Below are 22,236 nucleotides of genomic sequence, written 5' to 3'. Positions count from 1 at the left end.
TTTTGGGATGTGAGCACAGTCTGTTTGACCTGACGAAGAAGAGCCATTTCGATCGAAACGTAGTCAATAAAGCGGGGAATTAGGCTGCTCTGCAAGGGCCGCGGTTTTTGTGGGGCCATGGGTAACGACGTTTCGAGGGCGACTTGTCGATGTGTGTAGAGAGTCTGATTCACGCCCAGGTTGGGGCGAGGAAAGTGACGAAACCGCAATACTGTCAGACAGCTGACCGCTGCCTACCTCAAATCATCCCATTGGATTCCTGACATACAGTGCAGTCCAAAATTATTTGAGCAGTGACACATTTTGTTGTTGTCTTAGCTCTGTACTCCAGCACTTTCAAATTATACAATGGATAAAAGGTTAAAGTGCAGACTGTCACCTTACATTTGGGGGTATTTTCATCCACATCGGGTACCGTTTAGAAATTACAGCACTTTTTGTATATAGTCCCCCCATTTTAGGGAACCAAACGTATTTGGATAAATGATTTGTGCCTCTGTAACTTTCTCACTTATCATTTGTCAAGATTCATTAATGATGATCCATAATCATGGTAGCATCCAAATGAATGTATAATTGTTTAGAGACATTATATTTTTATTTACAATAAAAGTGACTCCAGAATGACACAATACATTATTTACCATTCATTTCCATTGGGCACAAAATAATCTGAAACACAACCTGAACAAACTGCAAATGCATCCATCAAGTTTGTAGAGTCACAAACTTGATGTAGTCATTGCATGCTAGAAATATGGTACCAAATAGGCTACCGGTACTACTTTTGATTACTTTAATACAAATGTACAGTACCAGTCAAAAGTTTGGACACACCTACTCATTCAAGGGTTTATCTTCATCTTTACTTTTTTCTACATTGTAGAATAATAGTGAAGACATCAAAACTGTGAAATGACACATATGGAATCATGTAGTGAATTTGTCCAAATGCTTTTGGTTTCCTAAATTGAAGGGACTATGTACAAAACGTGCTTTAATTTCTAAATAGTTTACTGACCTGATATGGATGAAGATGCCCTCAAATTAATGCTGACAGTCTGCACTTTAACCTCATAGTCTTTGCATCAAATCCAGTGCTGGGTCACAGAGCCAAAACAACAAAAAATGTGTCACTGTCAAAATACATTTGGACCTCAATGTATATTATTAGAGGAGCTCTTGAATTATGTCTCTGTAGTTGCTTTGTCACATGAAATTAGACGTGATAAAGCAAGACTAGTCAAATGAGTCTACTAGTGATGGGCAGCCTAGTAGACTGAGACCGTTTTCAGTTGCATGCCACTGCCCTGACATCTACTGCTAAAAACCCTCTCCTTTATAAAACAATCTCAAATTCTTCACCAATTGTGGAGGTTGTAGTTGTAGTACCTAGCTAGGCAAGTAACGGCAGGGATTTCACCTCACTCCTCTTTCGCATAATTTACTGGCTACTATATCATCTTGAAGCAGATAAAATGTCTCTTCAGAGCTGAGTTGTCAGGCAGGATGAGAGACGCTCATGAGTTTGATGGAAGGACGGTTAGAGGAATGAGTGGGTCAGAAGATGGCGGAAAATAATATTTGTTTGAAACTGCTAGTGAGTCGAGTGAAGCTAATAGTACAGAAAGTGAGAATGAGTGGGTTACAGTGGCGAAGAAGAAGGGAAACAAGAGAAGTAAAGCTGTGTTGGAAAATAGGAAACCACTAGACTCGTTTTGGGTTGGAGTCAGCGTTTTGAATCAATGCTACTTGGGAAATCCATTTAACGTCTCCAGGAAAATGTGGAATGTGTTGGAAGAAAGTGTGGAGTCGGTGAGAGTCATAAGAAGTGGTCTTATTTAGATTTTTTGTGTGTCTGCGGAACAGATGAAGGGTGTTTTAAGACTGAAAAGGATATCGGAGTGGAATGTTTCCTGCATGGATTTTCGTAGCAGGGTAACTATCAAGGGGGTTATTTCTGGGGTGGCGCAAGAAATAAAGGCAGAGGATATAACTGAAGACATCGATGGAGTGGTTGGTGCACGCCGACTGACCTGTATGGTGGAGGGGGAAAAGAAGTCATCCATGCTACTGTTCTTTGATGAAGAGTCTCTCCCTACTCATATAAAGTTAGGATTCATGAGATACCCTGTAAGAGCTTTTGTGCATAAGCCCCTTCAGTGTCATACATGTAAAATATTTGGTAATGTGTCAATTGTGTGCAGAAAGGAAGAATATTGAATGCCAGAAGAAGGGAAATATTGCAACTGTGAAGGTGAACATGCGCCTGAATTCTTGAAGTGCCCTGGTGAAGGAGAATGAGGTGGTAAGGGTAAGGAGTGTCCAGCGTGTCTCCTATCTGGAGGCAGTGAGAAAATTAGAAGGAACGAGTGGCAGGGAAGAAGCAATGGTAGTAGAGCCACAACCAGGGAAGGTTTCTCATCAACCAAGGGATAGTGAAATTCTACATGCTAAAAAGGTGGATGTTGTATTATTTATTGCAATGGTCATAAACTGTACAGCACAAGCAGAAAAGTCTACAAAAATTGGAATCATTGTGAATGCCGCTGAAAGTTTATTTGGTTTTCTGATTTCACAGCCGAGGCTGCGCAATAAATCCTGTTGGTGAATGTAGCCCCATCACAGGCCCCTGAGCCTGTGTAGAGATGTATTTTGGAGTGGACTGTGATTGAAGAAGTGTGATGTTTATTTATTTTTTTGCTTACATGTTTTATTTTGTATGGTGTTGTTTTCCCCCTTTCCCGAAATGTGTTTATGTTTGTTTCTTATTCAATACCCGTCCAGCTGATGGCTGTAATGCACCATTATCATGTGATGCCAACCGCCGTTAAATTCGAAGAAGAAGATTGTCTCATCAGACTCGTTTTGACTGATGATTTGTCGCATTTTGAATCAGGCACGTAAACATCTCAATATTATATAGACTTGATATAACAAAGCTATCCAAATAATGCACATGTGTTATTTCCCTAAATCGTGTATTTTTAATAATGTTTATTTAAATGTAGCTACATTTAAAATACGCAAAATTTACCGAGAGAAAACAACGCTAAACAGGCATGTTAGTATCCACCTCTGGGGTCCTGCGAGGAGACATTGCCGCGGAGGATTCTGGTCTTCTTTCTTTCTAGCCTGGGTTCGTAATCTGCAAACATGGGTACGATAATGTCCTATTTTTAACGGAACGGTTACAAAATCTATCAGTGTCTTTTCTATATTGACATGGACTTTGAATGTATTCTTACCCATTTCGTTATTATCGTGGCAGAACAGGATGTATTTCTAGACATATTCTGAAACTTACCACCAGCCAACTAGCGCGAGCTCCGCAACGTGGAGACGGCCATATCATGCCGTCAGTGCTGGCCAGCGCTTCCTTTTCAGTCACCAAACATTTATGTGGCCAGTTACCAGAGTTTTGGTTACAAAGTTATTGAAATGGATGTGCACTCTGCATAAGCAATTTGGTTAAATGTAACTAAATTATTTTCCAGTTAACTTAATTGTTAACTGCTAAAGTGCTAATGCGGTGTTCATGTCCCGATATCTTCTGTAGCTACCGGTAGTAACTTAATTGTTAACTGCTAAAGTGCTAATGCGGTGTTCATGTCCCGATATCTTCTGTAGCTACCGGTAGTAACTTAATTGTTAACTGCTAAAGTGCTAATGCGGTGTTCATGTCCCGATATCTTCTGTAGCTACCGGTAGTAACTTAATTGTTAACTGCTAAAGTGCTAATGCGGTGTTCATGTCCCGATATCTTCTGTAGCTACCGGTAGTAACTTAATTGTTAACTGCTAAAGTGCTAATGCGGTGTTCATGTCCCGATATCTTCTGTAGCTACCGGTAGTTGGCTGACTGGTCAAACAATGTTTTGTTGAACAATATTATTAAGTCAAAAGCTAGCTATCTACCATTTTTAACTATTTACTTGGTATCCCTTCAGGAAAGTGTCGTGGTCTGCGTACAGCCAGGAAGCTGCGTAACCACCGTCGTGAACAGAGATGGCACGATAAACAGTACAAAAAGGCCCATCTCGGCACTGCCCTGAAGGCTAACCCCTTCGGAGGCGCTTCCCACGCCAAGGGAATTGTACTTGAGAAAGTGTAAGTACATCACAACACCCCTAATATCCTCACTAATGATCAGGGACCGTACTGAGAAAGTGTCATGTTTGGAGTGCAGATCTGGTTTCAGCCCCCCCCCCCCCCGTCCATTTAATCTTATTTTCAGCATAATCTGAAAGCCAAAACAGATTCTAGTTCAGCAGCACTGCTACTCTGGGACACGTTAATACAGGCCCTAATGTCTTCTCTGGGTATCAATGTGTAATGACATGTCATCCAGTATGCCATTTCCAAATGTTTCTATCCCTGTCTTACAGTGGTGTTGAAGCTAAGCAACCCAACTCCGCCATTAGGAAGTGTGTCAGGGTCCAGCTCATCAAGAACGGCAAGAAGATCACCGCCTTTGTCCCCAATGATGGTTGCTTGAACTTCATCGAGGTAAGAGTTAACTAGTCAGCCTGGCACCCAAACATTTTTCCAGAGTAGTGTTTTTTTTTTATTCAACTACTTTAACATTTTTACTTACATCCATTGTGTAAAGGAACTGATGGATGCAGTTTAGTGTCTAAACTGTGCCTGATATCCACTAACAAATGCGAGACTCCCCATAAATAACAGGGCTGTCTACAGTGAGATCAAATGAGCCTAAAAATTTGATGTGCAGCCTGTATATTTTGAATTTAGGAGCACCAGTACGCCTAGAAAAATTAATGTTCTTAATTCCATTCTACTATTTAGATTTGTGTGTATTGTCTATTGTTAGATATTTCTGCACTGTTTGAGCAAAGAACACAAGCATGTGTATGCAGCAATAAAATGTGATTTGATACCTTAACTATTTTCCATTGTAGCCGTTATTTTACCAGTTAAGTTGACTGAACACGTTCTCATTTACAGCAACGACCTAGGGAATAGTTACAGGGGAGAGGAGGGGGGTGAATGAGCCAATTGTAAATTACTTTGTACATGCATTTTTTCCCTTCAATTTAAGCGCACGTGCTCCTTGTAAAAAAATAACGTCAGCATAGAGCCCTGAATAATCTAAGAAAGAAAATAATATATGTGTGTATGGTGTGATGTAGTCTGGGACGATATTTATGGTGTTCAATGATGCATTTTGTCGTGTGTATTCAGCGTGTTTCCCTTGGTCTTTCAGGAAAATGACGAGGTTCTGGTGGCAGGATTCGGTCGTAAGGGACACGCCGTCGGTGATATCCCTGGTGTCCGTTTCAAGGTGGTCAAAGTGGCTAACGTCTCCCTGCTGGCCCTCTACAAAGGCAAGAAGGAGAGACCCAGATCTTAGACAGTTCTGATGGAGAAATCAATAAAATGTTTTCACAATTCCAGTCGGTTTGTTGTGCATTTTGTTGTGATTTTGATATTATGTTGCCGAGATGGGCAACTATGGTGGTCCTCGGAAGTGTATGTTGTTTTTAGTTCCTTTTCCAAATCACCATGTAATTTAGATCTGGGATACCAGGTGTAGTGTGTGTGTGCCATTGAAAGAATCAGCTGACATTCTGGCCCCAGAGGACTGAAGTTTCCCATCTTGGTTCCTGATCTGAGGGTCTTCTCTGATTCACTTCTACATGTCCAGGTTGATTATTAGAATGACAACTCAAGCGATTTCTTTTTTTTATAAAGTTAATGTCCTCAAGATGTGAGTATGTGTTAGCGCGTGATCGTGCCAGCAGAGCATCAGTGGTGCCGATGTGTTCAGCTCTATCCAAGCTGTCTGTTCTGGCAATTACATCTCCACCTGTTCCATTTGCTGTTTTATTTATAGCTTGTTAGAGGGATTGTAATGGTTTGACATTGGGTGTCTTGATTGGTCTTAGAGTAGATGCATTTTATCTAGAGTAGATGCATTTCATCTTGAGTCAAGTTTTGCCTCTTTGACATGTCACATGTACCCCTCCGGTAATGAAGAGGACTTATTCCAGACGATGCCGTGGCATCGTCTGGAACTAACAGGCATGGATGTCAGCTGCCAATAAGAGGCAATGTCTTTATTTTTCTCAACCATGATTGGTGTATCTCATTTCCTCATACACTTGCCCAAATTTAGCCACACCTGTTGACATATAATTTACAGTCCTTTTTAACCGATATAAAAGCTGTCCAACAGATTGTGTGATCCTTGTTTTGGTGTGGCGTAGTGCTGTAGCGAATGATTTCGAAGGTGGGAGCATAGATAGCATTGGCCGGAACATTTGTTTTAATGACTTTTAGTCTTGAGCTTGAAGGACCAGACCGTTGAATATGGTAAGAAGGATCTTAAGACATTTTACACAATGATACTAATCCCATCTTCCAGAATGTAATATCCTTTCATCCCCATTATTAATAGGATTACATTTTGATGATTTGATGTGTGTGATGCAATGTCCAATAGTCTAGACATATATTGAGACATGCAGTGTTAACCTGAATGACAAATTAATTGGTGTTGGGGTGGAAGAGGATTTTCTGCAGATTATGAAAGTGACATGTTTGGGGATAATAGAAAGGATATGAAGTGGACAGTTTGAATAGAAAAGATCCCGTGACTCGTCGCCAGCTGCTGCTGAAATTATAATTCAGTGGGAAAATTCTTTCAGTTCGTTTAGTACTTTGTCACAGACAGAAGACATGCTGTCAGATCATTCTTCTGTTGTGAGAATAATCTGTACTTTCCCTAATCCTTTTTATACTGAACAAAAATATAAATGCAACGTGACAATTGCAATGATTTTACAGAGTTACAGTTCATATAAGGAAATCATTCCATTGAAATGAATGAATTAGGCCCTAGTCAATTGATTTCGCAGGGGTGCAGACATGGATGGGTCTTGGAGGGCATAGGCCCACCCACTGGGGAGGCCCAGCCAATCAGAATGATTCCCCCCCCCCCACAAAAGTCCTTTATTACAGACAGAAGTACTCCTGTTTCATCAGCTGTCGGGGTGGCTGGTCTCAGACGATCCCGCAGGTGAAGAAGCCGGATGTGGAGGTCCTGGGCTGCGGTTGTGAGGCCAGTTGGACGTACTGCCAAATTCTCTAAAATGACTTTGGAGGCGGCCTTTGGTAGAGAAATTAACATTCAATCCTCTGGCAACAGCTCTGGTGGACATTCCTGCAGTCAGCATGCCAATTGCACGCTCCCTCAAAACTTGAGACATCTGTGGCATTGTGTTGTGTGACAAAACTGCACAAGAGTGGACTTTTATTGTCCCCAGCACAAGATCCACCTGTGTAATGATAATGCTCTTTAATCAGCGTCTTCATATTTTGAGAAAATAAAGTTTTTTTCTGCATATGGAACATTTCTGGGATTTTTTATTTCAGCTCATGAAACATGGGACCAACAATTTACATGTTGCGTTTACATTTTTGTTCAGTGTACATGGACACATGCAGAAGAATGGCAATCAAAATAAATGTTCTACCAAAGCGCACATGTTATGTTTGCGACATAAAGTTTGTATGTTAAAACTATTCATAAAATGCATATTTTCTGTTTTTTTATGTCACTCGTGCCCATGCGCAGATCAAATACACAGCTGGAACGCAGATTAAGCTATCTACATGTCCTAATAACTTAAAAAGATTGCTCAGAAAACCAGGTGATCTAATATGCGTATGCTTACTTCGATTTTTGACCTTACGCAGATTAAGATAAGCAGAGTAAAGTGTTTACATGACTATTGCCGTACTCTGCCTACTGACATAATCAGTTTAATATTGAATTATTAATGTGCATGTAAACGTTATTTCCACCTAGTGGAGGTGGGGGTCAGATACATGGAAACCCTCAACTAAAGTAACATTGAATTACGGAAAAGTACTAAAACCGAATACACTAACACATTTCAATACTCCGAAGTCTCTATTTTAAATACTAAATTGTCGAGAGCTTTAAATCTAATCAATGTTATTTGTCGCATACAGCAAATACAATTGGTGTAATGCTTGGTTACGAGCCCTTCCCAACAATACAGACTTTTGTAGTAGTAACACACAATGAATAAAATAAAAGACACAAGAATGGAGCTATATACAGGAAGTACCAGTACCAGTACATCCACTTAACCTAACTTCCTGTAAGGTTATCAGGTTCAATAAGAGAGATTGTGGTTGTTGCCAAGAGTGATCTCACGGTTCTCTTTTCTCACAGTATTCCTTCAGAGGAGGCAGAGAGGATTACATTGAATCACTTCAGTGGAGGTGTCTGGCGAGTGATGAGAGATGGGTGATAGTGAGTGACAGGAATCCAACAGCCAGAGCCTGTGCAGGGCAGCAATTCATCCTCTCCACAGGCAGAAGTCTGGTGACCTTCAAACAACTGAAGTAGCACAGAGAAACAGTTAATAACACTCTTCCTGGATGATGCTGTCGGTGAGTAATGATGGACAGACACTTCATTACACTGGACATTTTCACATAAGTATGGGTGGTGATTCAATTGTCTTTTTAAAAATAATGCACTGAGAATTCACTTAGAAGGTATTGCATGCATTCTTTCCGCTTTCAAAACTGTAAACTGTTCAATTGTGAATCTTAAAGGAAGAATATTCATGCAAATAGTCTTTCATGCATCTCTTTCTTATTTACTTGCTCTAGTCTATGATCTTTATAAAAACATGAATTCTGTCATAAATGTGAATCTGTTTGTGTCTATCAGGAGCAACATGCAGGAGCAGAAAAAGTGTGTCAGTGAGTGTTGTTCAGTGTGCCAGAGGTACAGAGAAACCCTGGTCGCTGGTCTGTCTCATGATCAGGTATTTATAGCAGGGGAGGTATAAATAGCCCCAGAATGGAGAAAAACGGATCCCCTTTAAACCACGAAGGACGCCATAGCCACATTACAGCCTGATTACAAAAGGTAAAAGAAAACCAACTGCGTCATAGTATAAACCTAGTCTTGGTGTGTTAGATCATATGAAAAGTTAATATAAATGAGTCATGTGGGCCTATACTAAATGTCTAGTGTAAGGGGTTTTTCTCTTCAATATGTAAAGAAAAAGTGAAGAATTCTAAAATCCATGAGATTGTTAGCTATAGACCTACAGCCCTTAGTTAGATTAAGATTGAAACACTGTATTACATTTCATTACAAATGCATCCTTAAAATGGAAAATTTGAAACCTGCCATTTACTGCGCCATGGTCCGTTGAACACAAGCATGCTTGACATTTCACAACAAGGGGTTATGACTCACGACCTTCTATGTGTTTACATGGATGTGTTTATGAATATTTTGACCTGGATACCTGTTATTTTGTTACACATGATGCAACATGCCAAATTAAATGAGCATGTGTAAATTATTGGGCATATCCACCAAACCAACTAACAAAAATATTGTTAGGCATAGTAAACCTGGTTGATTGATTGTGAAGGGATGGGCCTGTCACATGCATGCCATGCTATAGGCCATAGGTCATGCCAGGTGATAGTTTGTCTTGTTGAGTTTAGCTGGAGAGATCCCCACTAGAGAGACTGCAAGAGGCCTGGACATGCACTTTGACGAACTAGGATATGAAGGGGACGACTATGAGGATGTGGACACTCAATACATGATTGAACAGAGTCTTCTGGAATGTAACAAGCAGATTGAATCGCGGGATTCCAGCCTAGGGGATGAGTGCAGGTACACAGCTTCTTGCTTCACCCTTGTGAACCTTTAGAAGCACACCAGACACAGATACACAGGTCTGCCCAGATAGTAGGACAGTTATACATTTTATGTTGGTCCTGAGATTGTAAACACTTCTCCAGACATTATAAAGATGTTATAAATTATAAAGTCTGTATCTGGAACTCACACCTTCATCATGAGGATGGTGGCACAGCTTTTATGGTGTGACTTTTTTCTTTCCACAGTCAAGATATAACAGATCATGTACAAATCTTCTCCGCCATCAGAAACGGTGAGTAGTGAGGGCCGGTTCTGCACTATTGGTTATTTACTGTGTCTCCATAACAGTGTCTCCTTGATAATCCTCTCTGCTTCCTGGTTTGTTGCCAGGTGACGAAGCAGCTCTCCGCCAGCTGTCTGTCAGCCAGAGTGCTTTCTCTGAAGTGGACAACAGAGGCTGGATCCCCCTACATGAGGCCGTTAGTCAGAAGAACCAAAATATTCTAGAGGTCACCTTTGCAGGTTTGTATATCTTTGTCTTGTCTAGTACATCCCTACACACAAGGGTCAATTAAATCATGCATTGTTTCGAGAAGATACAAACAATCAAAGGGACATTAAACACCAAAATAAAAGTTTGTCCGATGTTTTCAAAGCTCGAAAGTACACTGAACCAAAATATAAATGCAATATGCAACAATTTCTAAGCTGTTACTGAGTTACAGTTAATATAAAGAAATCAGTCAATTGAAATAAATTCATAAGGCCTAATCTAGGGATTTCACATGACTGGGCAAGGGCGCAGCCATGGGTGGGCCTGGGAGCGAATAAGCCCACCCACTTGTGAGCCACTGGGGCTTTATTGAGACAGAAATACTCACCACCCCCTCATACGATCCCGCAGGTGAAGAAGCCGGATGTAGAGGTCCTGGGCTGACGTGGTTACACGTGGTCAGCAGTTCTGAGGCCAGTTGGACGTACTGCCAAATTGTCTAAAACAATGTTGGATGCGGATTATGGTAGAGAAATTAACATTCAATTCTCTGGAAACAGCTCTGATGGACATTCCTACAGTCAGCATGCCAATTTGCACCCTCCCTCAAAACTTGAGACATCTGTGGCATTGTGTTGTGTGACAAAACTGCACATTTTAGAGTGGCCTTTTATTGTCCCCAGCACAAGGTGCACCTGTGTAATGATCATGCTGTTTAAGCAGCTTCTTGATATGCCACACCTGTCAGGTGGATGGATTATGTTGGCAAAGGAGAAATGCTCACAAACAGGGATGTAAACAAATTTGTGCAGAAAATTTAAGAGAAAAGCTTTTTTTGCATATGGAACATTTCTGGGATTTTTATTTCAACTCATTAAATATAGGACCAGCACTTTACATGTTGCATTTATATTTTTGTTCACTATAGTAAACTGTGAACATGAGTTGACGTTTCCTTTCAATTACAAAATAATATTTAAAGTATAATGATAGATCATAAGACTGACTTGATGTACGCCTTCCTCAGCGTCGAGTCAAAATGCAGTGCAATGTCGGACCGACCGGGGAAAGACACCTCTGTTCCTGGCGGTGGAGCAAGGTCTGATAGAGAACGCAACCTTTCTGCTACAGAACCATTCCAGTTCTGACTGCCAGGATGACGAAGAGGACTCACCGCTAGTTATAGGTAAACCTGTCTGCATCCTCTGTTATTAATACACTCAAAACATACTGAAGGTTAGTCTCTCGTGACAGACTCCGGCTCACATGATATTTGGTTCTGGGAATAACTGAATGTAGAGCTGACAGAACAATAGACAGTTCAAATGTAAGCCTATGTAGTCCTGTCAATGAGAAGAACTCTAGGACATGTAGGATCATTACAGACCTATCCCACTTCTCTCCTTCCATCCAACAGCTATCAGAAACGATCGTCTGGACCTGGGCAAGCTTCTACTGGGGTTCGGTAGCAATGTGAACCTGGAGGGATGTCACAGCAGGACCCCCCTCCACGAGGCTGCCAAGCTGGGACGGGAGGACTTTGTGGAGCTGCTTCTCAGGTCTGGGGCCAACCCAGACGCCAGGTCCGACTATGGGCTCACGCCCCTGGCCCTTGCCGCTCAGTGTGGGCATGTGAAGGTAGTCCAAGCCCTCGTCCAGAAAGGTACAGTAGCCTATGTCAGTGGTTCCCAAACTGTGGGGTGCGCCCGGGTCCCCTCCCCCCAAAATTATATAATTATATGTATATACAGTACCAGTCAAAAGTTTGGGCACACCTACTCATTCAAGGGTTTTTCTTTATTTTTACTATTTGACTGGTACTGTATATGTATATAATTTCGAAATTGGGTAGTGCATCATCAATTCCTCTTGTCATGTTAGTCATTGCATAACTTAGAGAGATATTTATAACTTGTCAGAAATGTCCAGATCAACTAGCCCATGTCAGCTAACGTTTTTTTTATTTAGGTTTTTTAGCCCATAGATATTGTTGTAATTTGTTTGTCACTCAAATATCACGAATACACACTTGACATGGCAAAATGTATAGAATTGCAAGAAAATTTGCTCTAAAACGGCAACATTTTCTTTGCACCCCATGACAAATGTGTAGAATTGCAGGAAATAAGCTGTACATCTGCAAAATTCTCTCCACCAACAAGAGGGGTGTGAACAGTTTGTGTCATGAGCAGTGCTTCTGCCCATAGAAATAGACAATGTTCCCCAAGTGAAAAAGTTTGGGAACCCTTGGCTCAATTACCTTATTTTACTTGTACTGTATTAATGTCCCTGTGTCACAAGGTGGAAAAGTGACAGGTCCTATGTCTTGGTTGAGCAGGCAGAGTAAGAAGAGGCAGACAACAAAAGGGACGTTTATTTTCTTAAAGTGGCAATCTGCAGTGGATATAATAACAAAGCCTATCCCCACCCGTTTTAGTAAAAAGCTGAGGGAGGGGCTGCTGAAACTATATCAAAGTGATATCATTTTAACCATGTTTTGAGATGAGGCTATACAGTGTTTGTTTACATTTACTTTGTTTACAAATATTGGAGTAAAGCAAGCTTATATTTTGATTCTGATGTGGTACAATTGTTGAACTAAGCTCAGGAGGCATTTATAAATTGTGTTCTTCAAGAATCAATGGGTACATATCAGATGTAGCAACTGCAGATTGCCCCTTTAAGGCATGTTTTTCCATTATTCTGTGTCAAACACATTCCAGTTTCTCATTTCTGTTCAATTACTTTTTCCCCATAAATATCATTTTCACTTACTTTTTACTCTTAAAACCAGTCTAGTTAAAATCATGCAAAACATACCAACAAACCAAAGAAATCAAAAGGGCCACATGAAGTGGCACAGGAAAGGGTGCAGCCTAGCAGGCAGGCATCCATACTACTTCTTCTCATATTAAACGTTCAGCTCAAACCCCATTGACCATTTCATCACCGAAATCATCATAGTCTGCATAGGATCCATCACGCCTCTGCACTGCATCACCCCCTGTGGGAAGCCGCCAGGAAACACAAAACAGGAGGTTGAAATCACATGATCTGTCAATTAACCAATAAAAATGCTTCATTTAGTTGGCATGCAGATAGGTCATACCTGTTACACAAGCACATGCTGTATCTTATGACTTGGGCCCATATAAGGGTTTATAATTGGCATCAACTAGTTCTTGTATGTCATGGACTTTGTTTTTGTTGCTCTGTACAAGCAATACAGATTTGTTGTTGTTTGCTGTTTGTATCAGGGGCCAACGTGGAGTCTATGGCCCAGGATTATGCAACAATCCTATTTGAGGCATCTGCCTCTGGCAACCCTGAGATTATCTCTCTGCTGTTGGAGTATGGAGCTGATGCCAATGTCCCCAAACACACCGGACACCTCCCCATCCACAGAGTCTCCCACAGGGGCCATTTACAGTAGGTGGCTCCCTTAACCTCGTCACAGATCTGAGTTTAGTGCTTAGAAATCACAATCATCTTTCAGAGCTCAGTTGGCCTTTCTCTCTCTCACTCAATCACTTAGAGCTCTGAAGATCCTGATCCCTGTGACGACCTGTGACGCAGTGTATGAGAGTGGAATGAGCCCCTTACACTCTGCAGCTGCTGGTGGTCACACACAGTGTCTAAAGGCCCTGCTGAAGGCAGGCTATGACCCCAACTACATGTTGCACCCGTGGGTCCGACGTAACTACGACGACCAGCGGAAGTCTGCCCTGTACTTTGCGGTGTCCAACGATGATGTCCCGTCGGTCAAGCTGCTGCTGGAGGCTGGGGCCATGCCCAACCAGGACCCTGTCAAGTGCCTACAGGTCAGGCCTCATATTCACAAACAGTCTCAGAGTAGGAATGCTGATCTAGGATTTTAGATCATAATAGATAAGATTATATGGACAGGGGAAACCTGATCCTAGATCAGCACTCCTACTCGGAGACACTTTTTGAAAACGGGCCCTCGTGGCTTTTTGTCAAATACCCTGATGACATTAACATGCAGAAACTTGTTTTTCTCAATCAAAAACTCTTAAGTACTAAACTGATAACACTTGTAATTCCCCCTGTCTTATATTCAGAACCTTTGATTGTGCATTCATTGGGGTTTCACACATCTTTCACCCCGCAGTCATTCATGCAAAATCTAAGTTTTCTGTGAAATACCATGAGAATTTTTTGTTTAGTCCCCAATACATCAGATAATGATAAGCTCACCATTTAGTCATTTTAACTACCATTTAATCCAATAGCAAAAAATACAAGATACAAATGTCAAAACTGTTCTTTTTGACGTGCTGAATAGAAACAATAGTAGATGGTAAATATCATTTTCCATACATTATTTAACAAAAACTTGACATGCAATCAAAAAAAAGTATAATTTCTGTCGAATGGCAGGTTGTGAGCAAGTTGAGAAATATGTCAGTCTTACAGTTTCATTATCCGTATACAGTACATACTCAGGACCAATCACATTATCCGTATACAGTACATACTCAGGACCAATCACATTATCCGTATACAGTACATACTCAGGACCAATCACATTATCAGTATACAGTACATACTCGGGACCAATCACATTATCCGTATACAGTACATACTCAGGACCAATCACATTATCCGTATACAGTACATACTCAGGACCAATCACATTATCCGTATACAGTACATACTCAGGACCAATCACATTATCCGTATACAGTACATACTCAGGACCAATCACATTATCCGTATACAGTACATACTCAGGACCAATCACATTATCCGTATACAGTACATACTCAGGACCAATCACATTATCCGTATACAGTACATACTCAGGACCAATCACATTATCCGTATACAGTACATACTCAGGACCAATCACATTATCCGTATACAGTACATACTCAGGACCAATCACATTATCCGTATACAGTACATACTCAGGACCAATCACATTATCCGTATACAGTACATACTCAGGACCAATCATCAGAAATAGGGGTATTGTGAAGCAGTTGGCTCCTGTAAACATGTAACACGTGTTGTATACCATTTCTGCCCCATGTGACATTATACAAGATCACCTTTTCTACGTTACTTTGTCGACTGATACAGTATCACCTGTCAATGTAATTCACATAATGAGTGGAATATATTGTTATATATACAACCCAGGTATTTCAGCAGTGCATTGTACACTACACTATAATTACAAATGGTAGTACATAGTGACTCTTCCCACTTTGTCCTATTAAAGCACACTGGCTGATGGAGAATGATGATGTAGTATTTACAGCCACATCCATATACAGTGCCTTCGGAAAGTATTCAGACCCCTTGACCTTTTCCACATTTTGTTACGTTACAGACTTATTCTTACGGTACACTGTCCTTCTCTCAGCACATATCAAAGCTGCAGGCTAAAGTTAAATCTAGACTTGGTTTCCTCATAATCGCTCCTCTTTCACCCCAGCTGCCAAACTAACCCTGATTCAGATGACCATCCTGCCCATGCTAGATTACGGAGACGTAATTTATAGATTGGCAGGTAAGGGTGCTCTCGAGCGGCTAGATGTTCTTTACCATTCGGCCATCAGATTTGCCACCAATGCTCCTTATAGGACACATCACTGCACTCTATACTCCTCTGTAAACTGGTCATCTCTGTATACCCGTCGCAAGACCCACTGGTTGATGCTTATATATAAAACCCTCTTAGGCCTCACTTCCCCCTATCTGAGATACCTACTGCAGCCCTCATCCTCCACAACACCTGTTCTGCCAGTCACATTCTGTTAAAAGTCCCCAAAGCAGCACACATCCCTGGGTTGCTCGTCTTTTCAGGTCGCTGCAGCTAGCGACTGGAACAAGCTGCAACAAACACTCAAACTGGACAGTTTTATCTCTATCTCTTCATTCAAAGACTCAAGCATGGACACTCTTACTGACAGTTGTGGCTGCTTTGCGTGATGTATTGCTGTCTCTTCCTTCTTGCCCTTTGTGCTGTTGCCTGTGCCCAATAATGTTTGTACCATGTTTTGTGCTGCTACCATCTTATACTGCTACCATGTTGTGTTGCTACCATGTTGTCATGTTGTGTTGCTGCCATGCTGTGTTGTCATGTGTTGCTGCCATGCTATGTTGTCTTAGGTCTCTCTTTATGTAGTGTTGTGTTGTCTCTCTTGTCATGATGTGTGTTTTGTCCTATATATTTTTTTTATTATAATTTTTTTATCCCAGCCCCCGTCCCCGCAGGAGGCCTTTTGGCATTTGGTAGGCCGTCATTGTAAGTAAGAATTTGTTCTTAACTGACTTGCCTAGTTAAATAACGGTGAAATATATATTTGTATTATTATTATTATTATTTTTCCTCCCCAATTTCGATCTTGTCTCATCGCTGCAACTACCCAACAGGCTCGGGAGGCGAAGGTCGAGTCATGCGTCCTCCGAAACATGACACGCCTATCCGCGCTTCTTAACACCCACCCGCACCAATGTGTCAGAGGAAACACTGTTCAACTGACGACCAAAGTCAGCCGCTCTATGGGACTCCCGATCACAGCTGGTTGTGATACAGCCCGGGATCGAACCCGGTTACTACATGATTCCATATATGTTATTTCATAGTTTTGATGTCTTCACTATTATTCTACAATGTAGAAAATAGTAAAAATAAAGAAAAAACACTGAATGAGTAGGTGTGTCCAAACTTTTGACTGGTACTGTAAATATTTAGACCCTTTGCTATGAGATTTGAAATTGAGCTCAGGTGCATCCTGTTTCCATTGATCATCCTTGATATGTTTCTACAACTTGATGGAGGTGGAGTCCACCTGTGGTAAATTCAATTGATTGTACATGATTTGAAAAGGCACACAACTGTCGATATAAGGTCCCACAGTTGACAGCGCATGTCAGAGCAAACACCAAGCCATGAGGTCGAAGGAATTGTCCAGAGAGCTCTGAGACAGGATTGTGTCGAGGCACAGATCTGGGGAAGGGTACCAAAACATTTCCGCAGCTTTAAAAGTCCCCAAGAACACAATGGCCTCCATCATTCTTAAGTGGAAGAAGTTTGGAACCATCAAGACCCTTGCTAGAGCTGGCCACCCGGCCAAACTGAGCAATCGGGGGAAAAGGGTCTTTTTCAATGGTCACTCTGACAGAGCTCTAAAGTTCCTCTGTGGAGATGGGAGAAGTTCCAGAAGGACAACCATCTCTGCAGCACTTCACCAATTAGGCCTTTATGGTAGCGTGGCCAGATGGAAGCCACTCCTCAGTAAAAGACACATGACAGATAAGTTTGCCAAAAGGTACCTAAAGTCTCTCAGACCATGGGAGACAAGATTATCTGGTCTGATGAAACAAAGATTGAACTCTTTGGCCTAAATGCCTAGCGTCACATCTGGAGGAAACCTGGCACCATCACTACGGTGAAGCATGGTGGTGGCAGCATAATGCTATGGGACGTTTTTCAGCGGCAGGGACTGGGGAATAGTCAGGATCGAGGCAAAGATGAACGGAGCAAAGTACAGTACAGTTGATGAAAACCTGCTCCAGAGCGCTCAGGACCTCAGACTGGGGTGAAGGTTCACCTTCCAACAGGACAACGACCCTAAGCATACAGCCAAGAAACGCATGAGTGGCTTCGGGACAAGTCTCTGAATGTCCTTGAGTGGTCCAGCCAGAGCCCAGACTTAAACCCAATCGAACATCTCTGGAAAGACCTGAAAAGAGCTGTGCCGTAACGCTCCTCATCCAACCTGACAGAGCTTGAGAGGATCTGCAGAGAAGAATGGGAGAAACTCCCCAAATACAGGTGTACCAAGCTTGTAGTACTGAGTAAAGGGTCTGAATACTTAGTGTATGTAAATATGATATTTCAGGGTTTTTTAATATAAATTTGCTAAAATTTCTAAAAAAACATATTTTTTTACTTTGTCATTATGGGGTATTGTGTGTAGATTGATGAGGGGGGAAAACAATTTAATCAATTTTAGAACAAGGCTGTTACCTAACAAAATGTGGAAAAAGTCAAGGGGTCTGAATATTTTCCGAAGCCTTCATTTCTCAGAACAAGAATAGACTGACGAGTTTCAGAAGAAAGTTATTTGTTTCTGGCCATTTTGAGCCTGTAATCAAACACACAAATGCTGATGCTCCAGATACTCAACTAGTCTAAAGAATGTCACACCCTGGCCTTAGTTATCTTTGTTTTCATTATTATTTTAGTTAGGTCAGGGTGTGACATGGTGAAGTATGTGTTTTTGTATTGTCTAGGGCAGGGGTGTCAAACTCATTCCACGGAGGGCCTAGTGTCTGCAGGTTTTTGGTTTTTCCTTTCAATAAAGCCCTAGACAACCAGGTGTGGGGAGTTCCTAACTAATTAGTGATGTTAATTCATCAATCAAGTACAAGGGAGGAGCGAAAACCCGCAGACACTCGGCCCCCCGTGGAATGAGTTTGACACCTGTGGTCTAGGGTGTTGTATGGTTTAGGGGGTTAAGTAGAGTAGATGGTTTAGTGTTCAGTGTAGGTGTCTAGGAAAGTCTATGGTTGCCTGAATTGGTTCTCAATTAGAGACAGCTGGTTATTGTTGTCTCTGATTGGGAGCCATATTTAAGGCAGCCATAGGCTTTAGCTGGTTGTGGGTAATTGTCTATGTGTAGTGTTTGTGTCAGCACTATCTGTCTTTATAGCTTCACGGTCGTCAGTTTTGTTATTTTGTTAGTTCGTGATTAGTTGTTCGTTTCTTGTTTGTTTTTTCTCTCTTCTTTAAATAAAGAGGATGTATTTTGCACACGCTGCGCCTTGGTCCAATCTCTCACAGCAAGACGATCGTGACAAAGAAGGACAGTTTTATTGCTTCTTTAACCAGAACAACAGTTTTCAGCTGTGCTAACATAATTGCAAAATGGTTTTCTAATGATCAATTAGCCTTTTAAAATTATAAACTTGGATTAGTGTTAAAGGAATTTTATTCCTATGTTTATCAACCAATTCAATTAAAACACTCTGTCCATACATAAGAATTTGTAAGATACTTATCAGATCAAATGGACAGAAACCAGTCTCAAAATCAATCAATAACGTTTATTCTCGAGAGTACTGATCATAATACATTTTACATCAGGTTATATAATAAAGATGATGTCATAGGTTTTAATGTCCATCCTCCTCTCGGATACAATGGCAGTATAGTTAGAGTTCTCATTACTGTCTGCCACCTGTTAAACTATCTGCAACCAACCCAAGGTCTTTCCCCTCCCTGGGTAGAGACATCATTCTAGCCTGTCTGAAGATAAACCCATTCTTTCTAACAAGGAACACATAACATTCAACATTATGATTATAATAAGATTCATTCTTACAGTAATATAGTAGTATTCTGTTTAGTTATAATTCTAAGTCAAATGTATACATATTTTAGTCATTAAACACAAAAATCCCGTAACAATTAGCTAACACAATGTGCCATTGGAACACAGGAGTGATGGTTGCTGATAATGGGCCTCTGTACGCCTATGTAGATATTCCATTAAAAATCTGCCGTTTCCAGCTACAATAGTCATTTACAACATTAACAATGTCTACACTGTATTTATGATAAATGTAATGTTATTTTAATGGACCATTTTTTTTGCTTTTCTTTCAAAAACAAGGACGTTTCTAAGTGACCGCAAACTTTTGAATGGTAGTGTACGTTTACTAGGCACTACATCATTTTGGTTCAGTAGTTATCAGTTTTGAGCAGTTTGATTAAGTGATAATTAATTGTATTGTTAACAAATGACAAGTCTAATAAAAAGCATCAGCAGGTGCACACTCAGAGAAAAGTATTTAGTGTAGAGGTGCTGACTAACGGTGAAGCTATGAAAACAAAGAGAGTCGCACACTTCAGATATATAACTTCCCAGTCATTTATTGGGTAAAAAAAACACCAATGTTTCGACATCACTGTGCCTTCTTCAGGGTAATGTTATGAATGTGTGAACAAATTACAAGAAAATCATATCAAAAGTCAAATTAGTATTGCATTTTGAAAAGCAGATACATTGATTGAATATGTATCCAAATTGAAAGAGTGATTTGGTGCAGTGAACACGTGCCTTTGTGAATGTGTTTGTTGTACGCAGTCAATTGAAAATCCTCTTAGTGTTTTCAAACATGAACCATTATGATGATCTGTTTTGATTGTTGTGCATATAATTGTGAAAATGTACCACATACTTGTGAAAGTTGCACACAAAACAAACTGTAATAAAGTAGTGGATACACCTAGGTTTGAAAGAAAGGTGCACTTATCAACACACAGCAACACACTCTTTTTTCCCTCCTGCAGGTGGCTCTGAGGTCGGGTAACCTGGAGATGATCTACGTCCTGCTGAGGTTCGGAGCCAACGTCAACTACTTCTCCCGCATCAATACCACCCACTTCCCCTCCGCGCTACAGTATGCCTTGAAGGACGAGGTTGTCCTGCGCTTGCTTTGTAACTATGGCTACGATGTCCAGCGCTGCTTCGAGTGCAACTACGGTGAAGCGTCCCATGTTCCTGATGACTATGAGGGCTGGACAAATACTGTCATCAACGACTCCATGGTAAGGGGGATATTGGTTGGGTGAATAGGTCCAGGGGTTTCTCTCTGGTCAGGTTATGTGGCTAAGTATTATTCTTTAGTTCCTTAAAGCTAGAATATAAAGTTGCAACATCCATTTTTGGACATGTAAATGAATGATATGTACCCATTGATTCTTGAAGAATAAACGTATAAATGTCTCATGAGTTTAGGTACCCCATCCGAACCCAAAACACACTTTATCATTTGAATTCAGGATTCTATCTTTAAAACGTTAGGCTCCTAGTATGCTTATAACAAGTTAGAACACATTAAGTAATAACTGCAGGCTTTTAGTAAAGTGTTACCTAAAACTGTTATGTGCTTCCTTGCAGTTTTGCGAGGTTATCTCAGTCTACTGGTTGAAAGAACACTCGGGACATGTGGTGCGTATCATGCTGGATTACGTCGATCACGTGACCTTCTGCTCGAAACTAAAGGCTGTCCTGATGGAACAAAAGCAGTGGCCTGATATCTGCAAAATTCAAGGTGGGTGGATTAACAAAACTAGGTGGACAAAACACATCTATGTGTGCTGTTAACCATTCAATGGGAAAACTGTTATGTTTTCATAGAAGGCATAGATTGTCCATGACTATGATTATGTTGAGGGCCTGGAGTTTTTCCTGAGCATGCGACCTGAGCATGGTAAAAATCTGGCCCCTAATTATTGGCTATAATTACTGGAACCTAAATATGTCACTCAGATAGTTGATGAACTAGGCCTACTTGACAGTCTATGTAATTGACTAGCTCGTATCTGACTGTGTCTATCATCATCATAATCATCATCCCTCCCCACAGAGAACGCTCGCTGTCTTCAGCATCTCTGTCGTCTGAAGATCCGTAGCTGTCTGGGCCGACTGCGTCTCAGGGCCCCAGTGTTCAGGCATTTCCTGCCTCTACCCAAACGGCTCAAAGATTACATCCTGTACCGGGAATATGATCTCTTCAGCCAGAAGATCCTAGTGGGCTGACAGGAAGAAGTACATGGAGTATGAGCGAAGAAGATAGGCCTACATTAACAATTAGTCAGTGACTCAGCAATGCTATTAGTTAGAGTTTTTTACTCTCAGGGGTGCCGTCGAAATCTTTTAGTATTTTTGGAGGGAGGGGGCACATTGAGGCTGATTTGTTCATTGTGCCAATAACCCCCTAGCTCTACTGTAATTCAAACCTTGCTATTAGTCTGTCAGGCAGACGAGCTGAGCTCACTCACATCAGGTTAAAATAGTTTACTGTTATCATCAAGTGGAATTTGCTGCTTTTCACCTAAAAATGAGGGTGGGGAAGGGAGGATTGAAGAGTTTTAGTGTGTTTCAGCATAAAATAAAACCTTTCTCTTTTTTTTGTCAAGTTTCATTGTCTTAAAATGTATCAGAGCTACATGTACAATGTAAAACATTAAGAACACCTGCTCTTTCCATGCCATAGACTGACCAGGT

At 41.0% G+C, this 22,236-nt stretch overlaps 2 protein-coding genes across 2 annotated transcripts; both read left to right on the top strand.

Annotated features, from left to right (window-relative positions):
• The first annotated feature begins 3,062 nt into the window (after nucleotides 1–3,062).
• Nucleotides 3,063–5,416, top strand: LOC120024197 (40S ribosomal protein S23). Its single transcript, XM_038968386.1, has 4 exons — nucleotides 3,063–3,160; nucleotides 3,950–4,109; nucleotides 4,388–4,508; nucleotides 5,227–5,416. Exons 1-4 carry the CDS (start codon nucleotides 3,157–3,159, stop codon nucleotides 5,371–5,373), a joined length of 432 nt encoding a protein of 143 aa, XP_038824314.1. The 5' UTR covers nucleotides 3,063–3,156; the 3' UTR covers nucleotides 5,374–5,416.
• A 4,152-nt stretch (nucleotides 5,417–9,568) lies between these two features.
• Nucleotides 9,569–22,052, top strand: LOC120020266 (dynein heavy chain 12, axonemal-like). Its single transcript, XM_038963817.1, has 10 exons — nucleotides 9,569–9,702; nucleotides 9,936–9,982; nucleotides 10,081–10,212; nucleotides 11,211–11,369; nucleotides 11,601–11,846; nucleotides 13,441–13,612; nucleotides 13,719–14,004; nucleotides 20,517–20,774; nucleotides 21,127–21,280; nucleotides 21,596–22,052. Exons 1-10 carry the CDS (start codon nucleotides 9,569–9,571, stop codon nucleotides 21,766–21,768), a joined length of 1,761 nt encoding a protein of 586 aa, XP_038819745.1. The 3' UTR covers nucleotides 21,769–22,052.
• Nucleotides 22,053–22,236: the final 184 nt, after the last annotated feature.

Source organism: Salvelinus namaycush, chromosome 2 (assembly GCF_016432855.1).
Source record: "Salvelinus namaycush isolate Seneca chromosome 2, SaNama_1.0, whole genome shotgun sequence".
In the NCBI taxonomy this organism is placed as follows: domain Eukaryota; kingdom Metazoa; phylum Chordata; class Actinopteri; order Salmoniformes; family Salmonidae; genus Salvelinus; species Salvelinus namaycush.
This window is presented reverse-complemented; position numbering and strand designations above follow the sequence as displayed.

Bases quoted from the DNA above. Each gene is read 5' to 3' on its own strand.
- LOC120024197 (XM_038968386.1), top strand. The intron at 4,110-4,387 runs GTAAGTACATCA...CCTGTCTTACAG, and splicing joins GGAATTGTACTTGAGAAAGT to TGGTGTTGAAGCTAAGCAAC. The intron at 4,509-5,226 runs GTAAGAGTTAAC...TTGGTCTTTCAG, and splicing joins GTTGCTTGAACTTCATCGAG to GAAAATGACGAGGTTCTGGT.
- LOC120020266 (XM_038963817.1), top strand. From the start codon at position 9,569: ATGCACTTTGACGAACTAGGATATGAAGGGGACGACTATGAGGATGTG. The intron at 9,703-9,935 runs GTACACAGCTTC...TTCTTTCCACAG, and splicing joins AGCCTAGGGGATGAGTGCAG to TCAAGATATAACAGATCATG. The intron at 14,005-20,516 runs GTCAGGCCTCAT...TCCCTCCTGCAG, and splicing joins ACCCTGTCAAGTGCCTACAG to GTGGCTCTGAGGTCGGGTAA.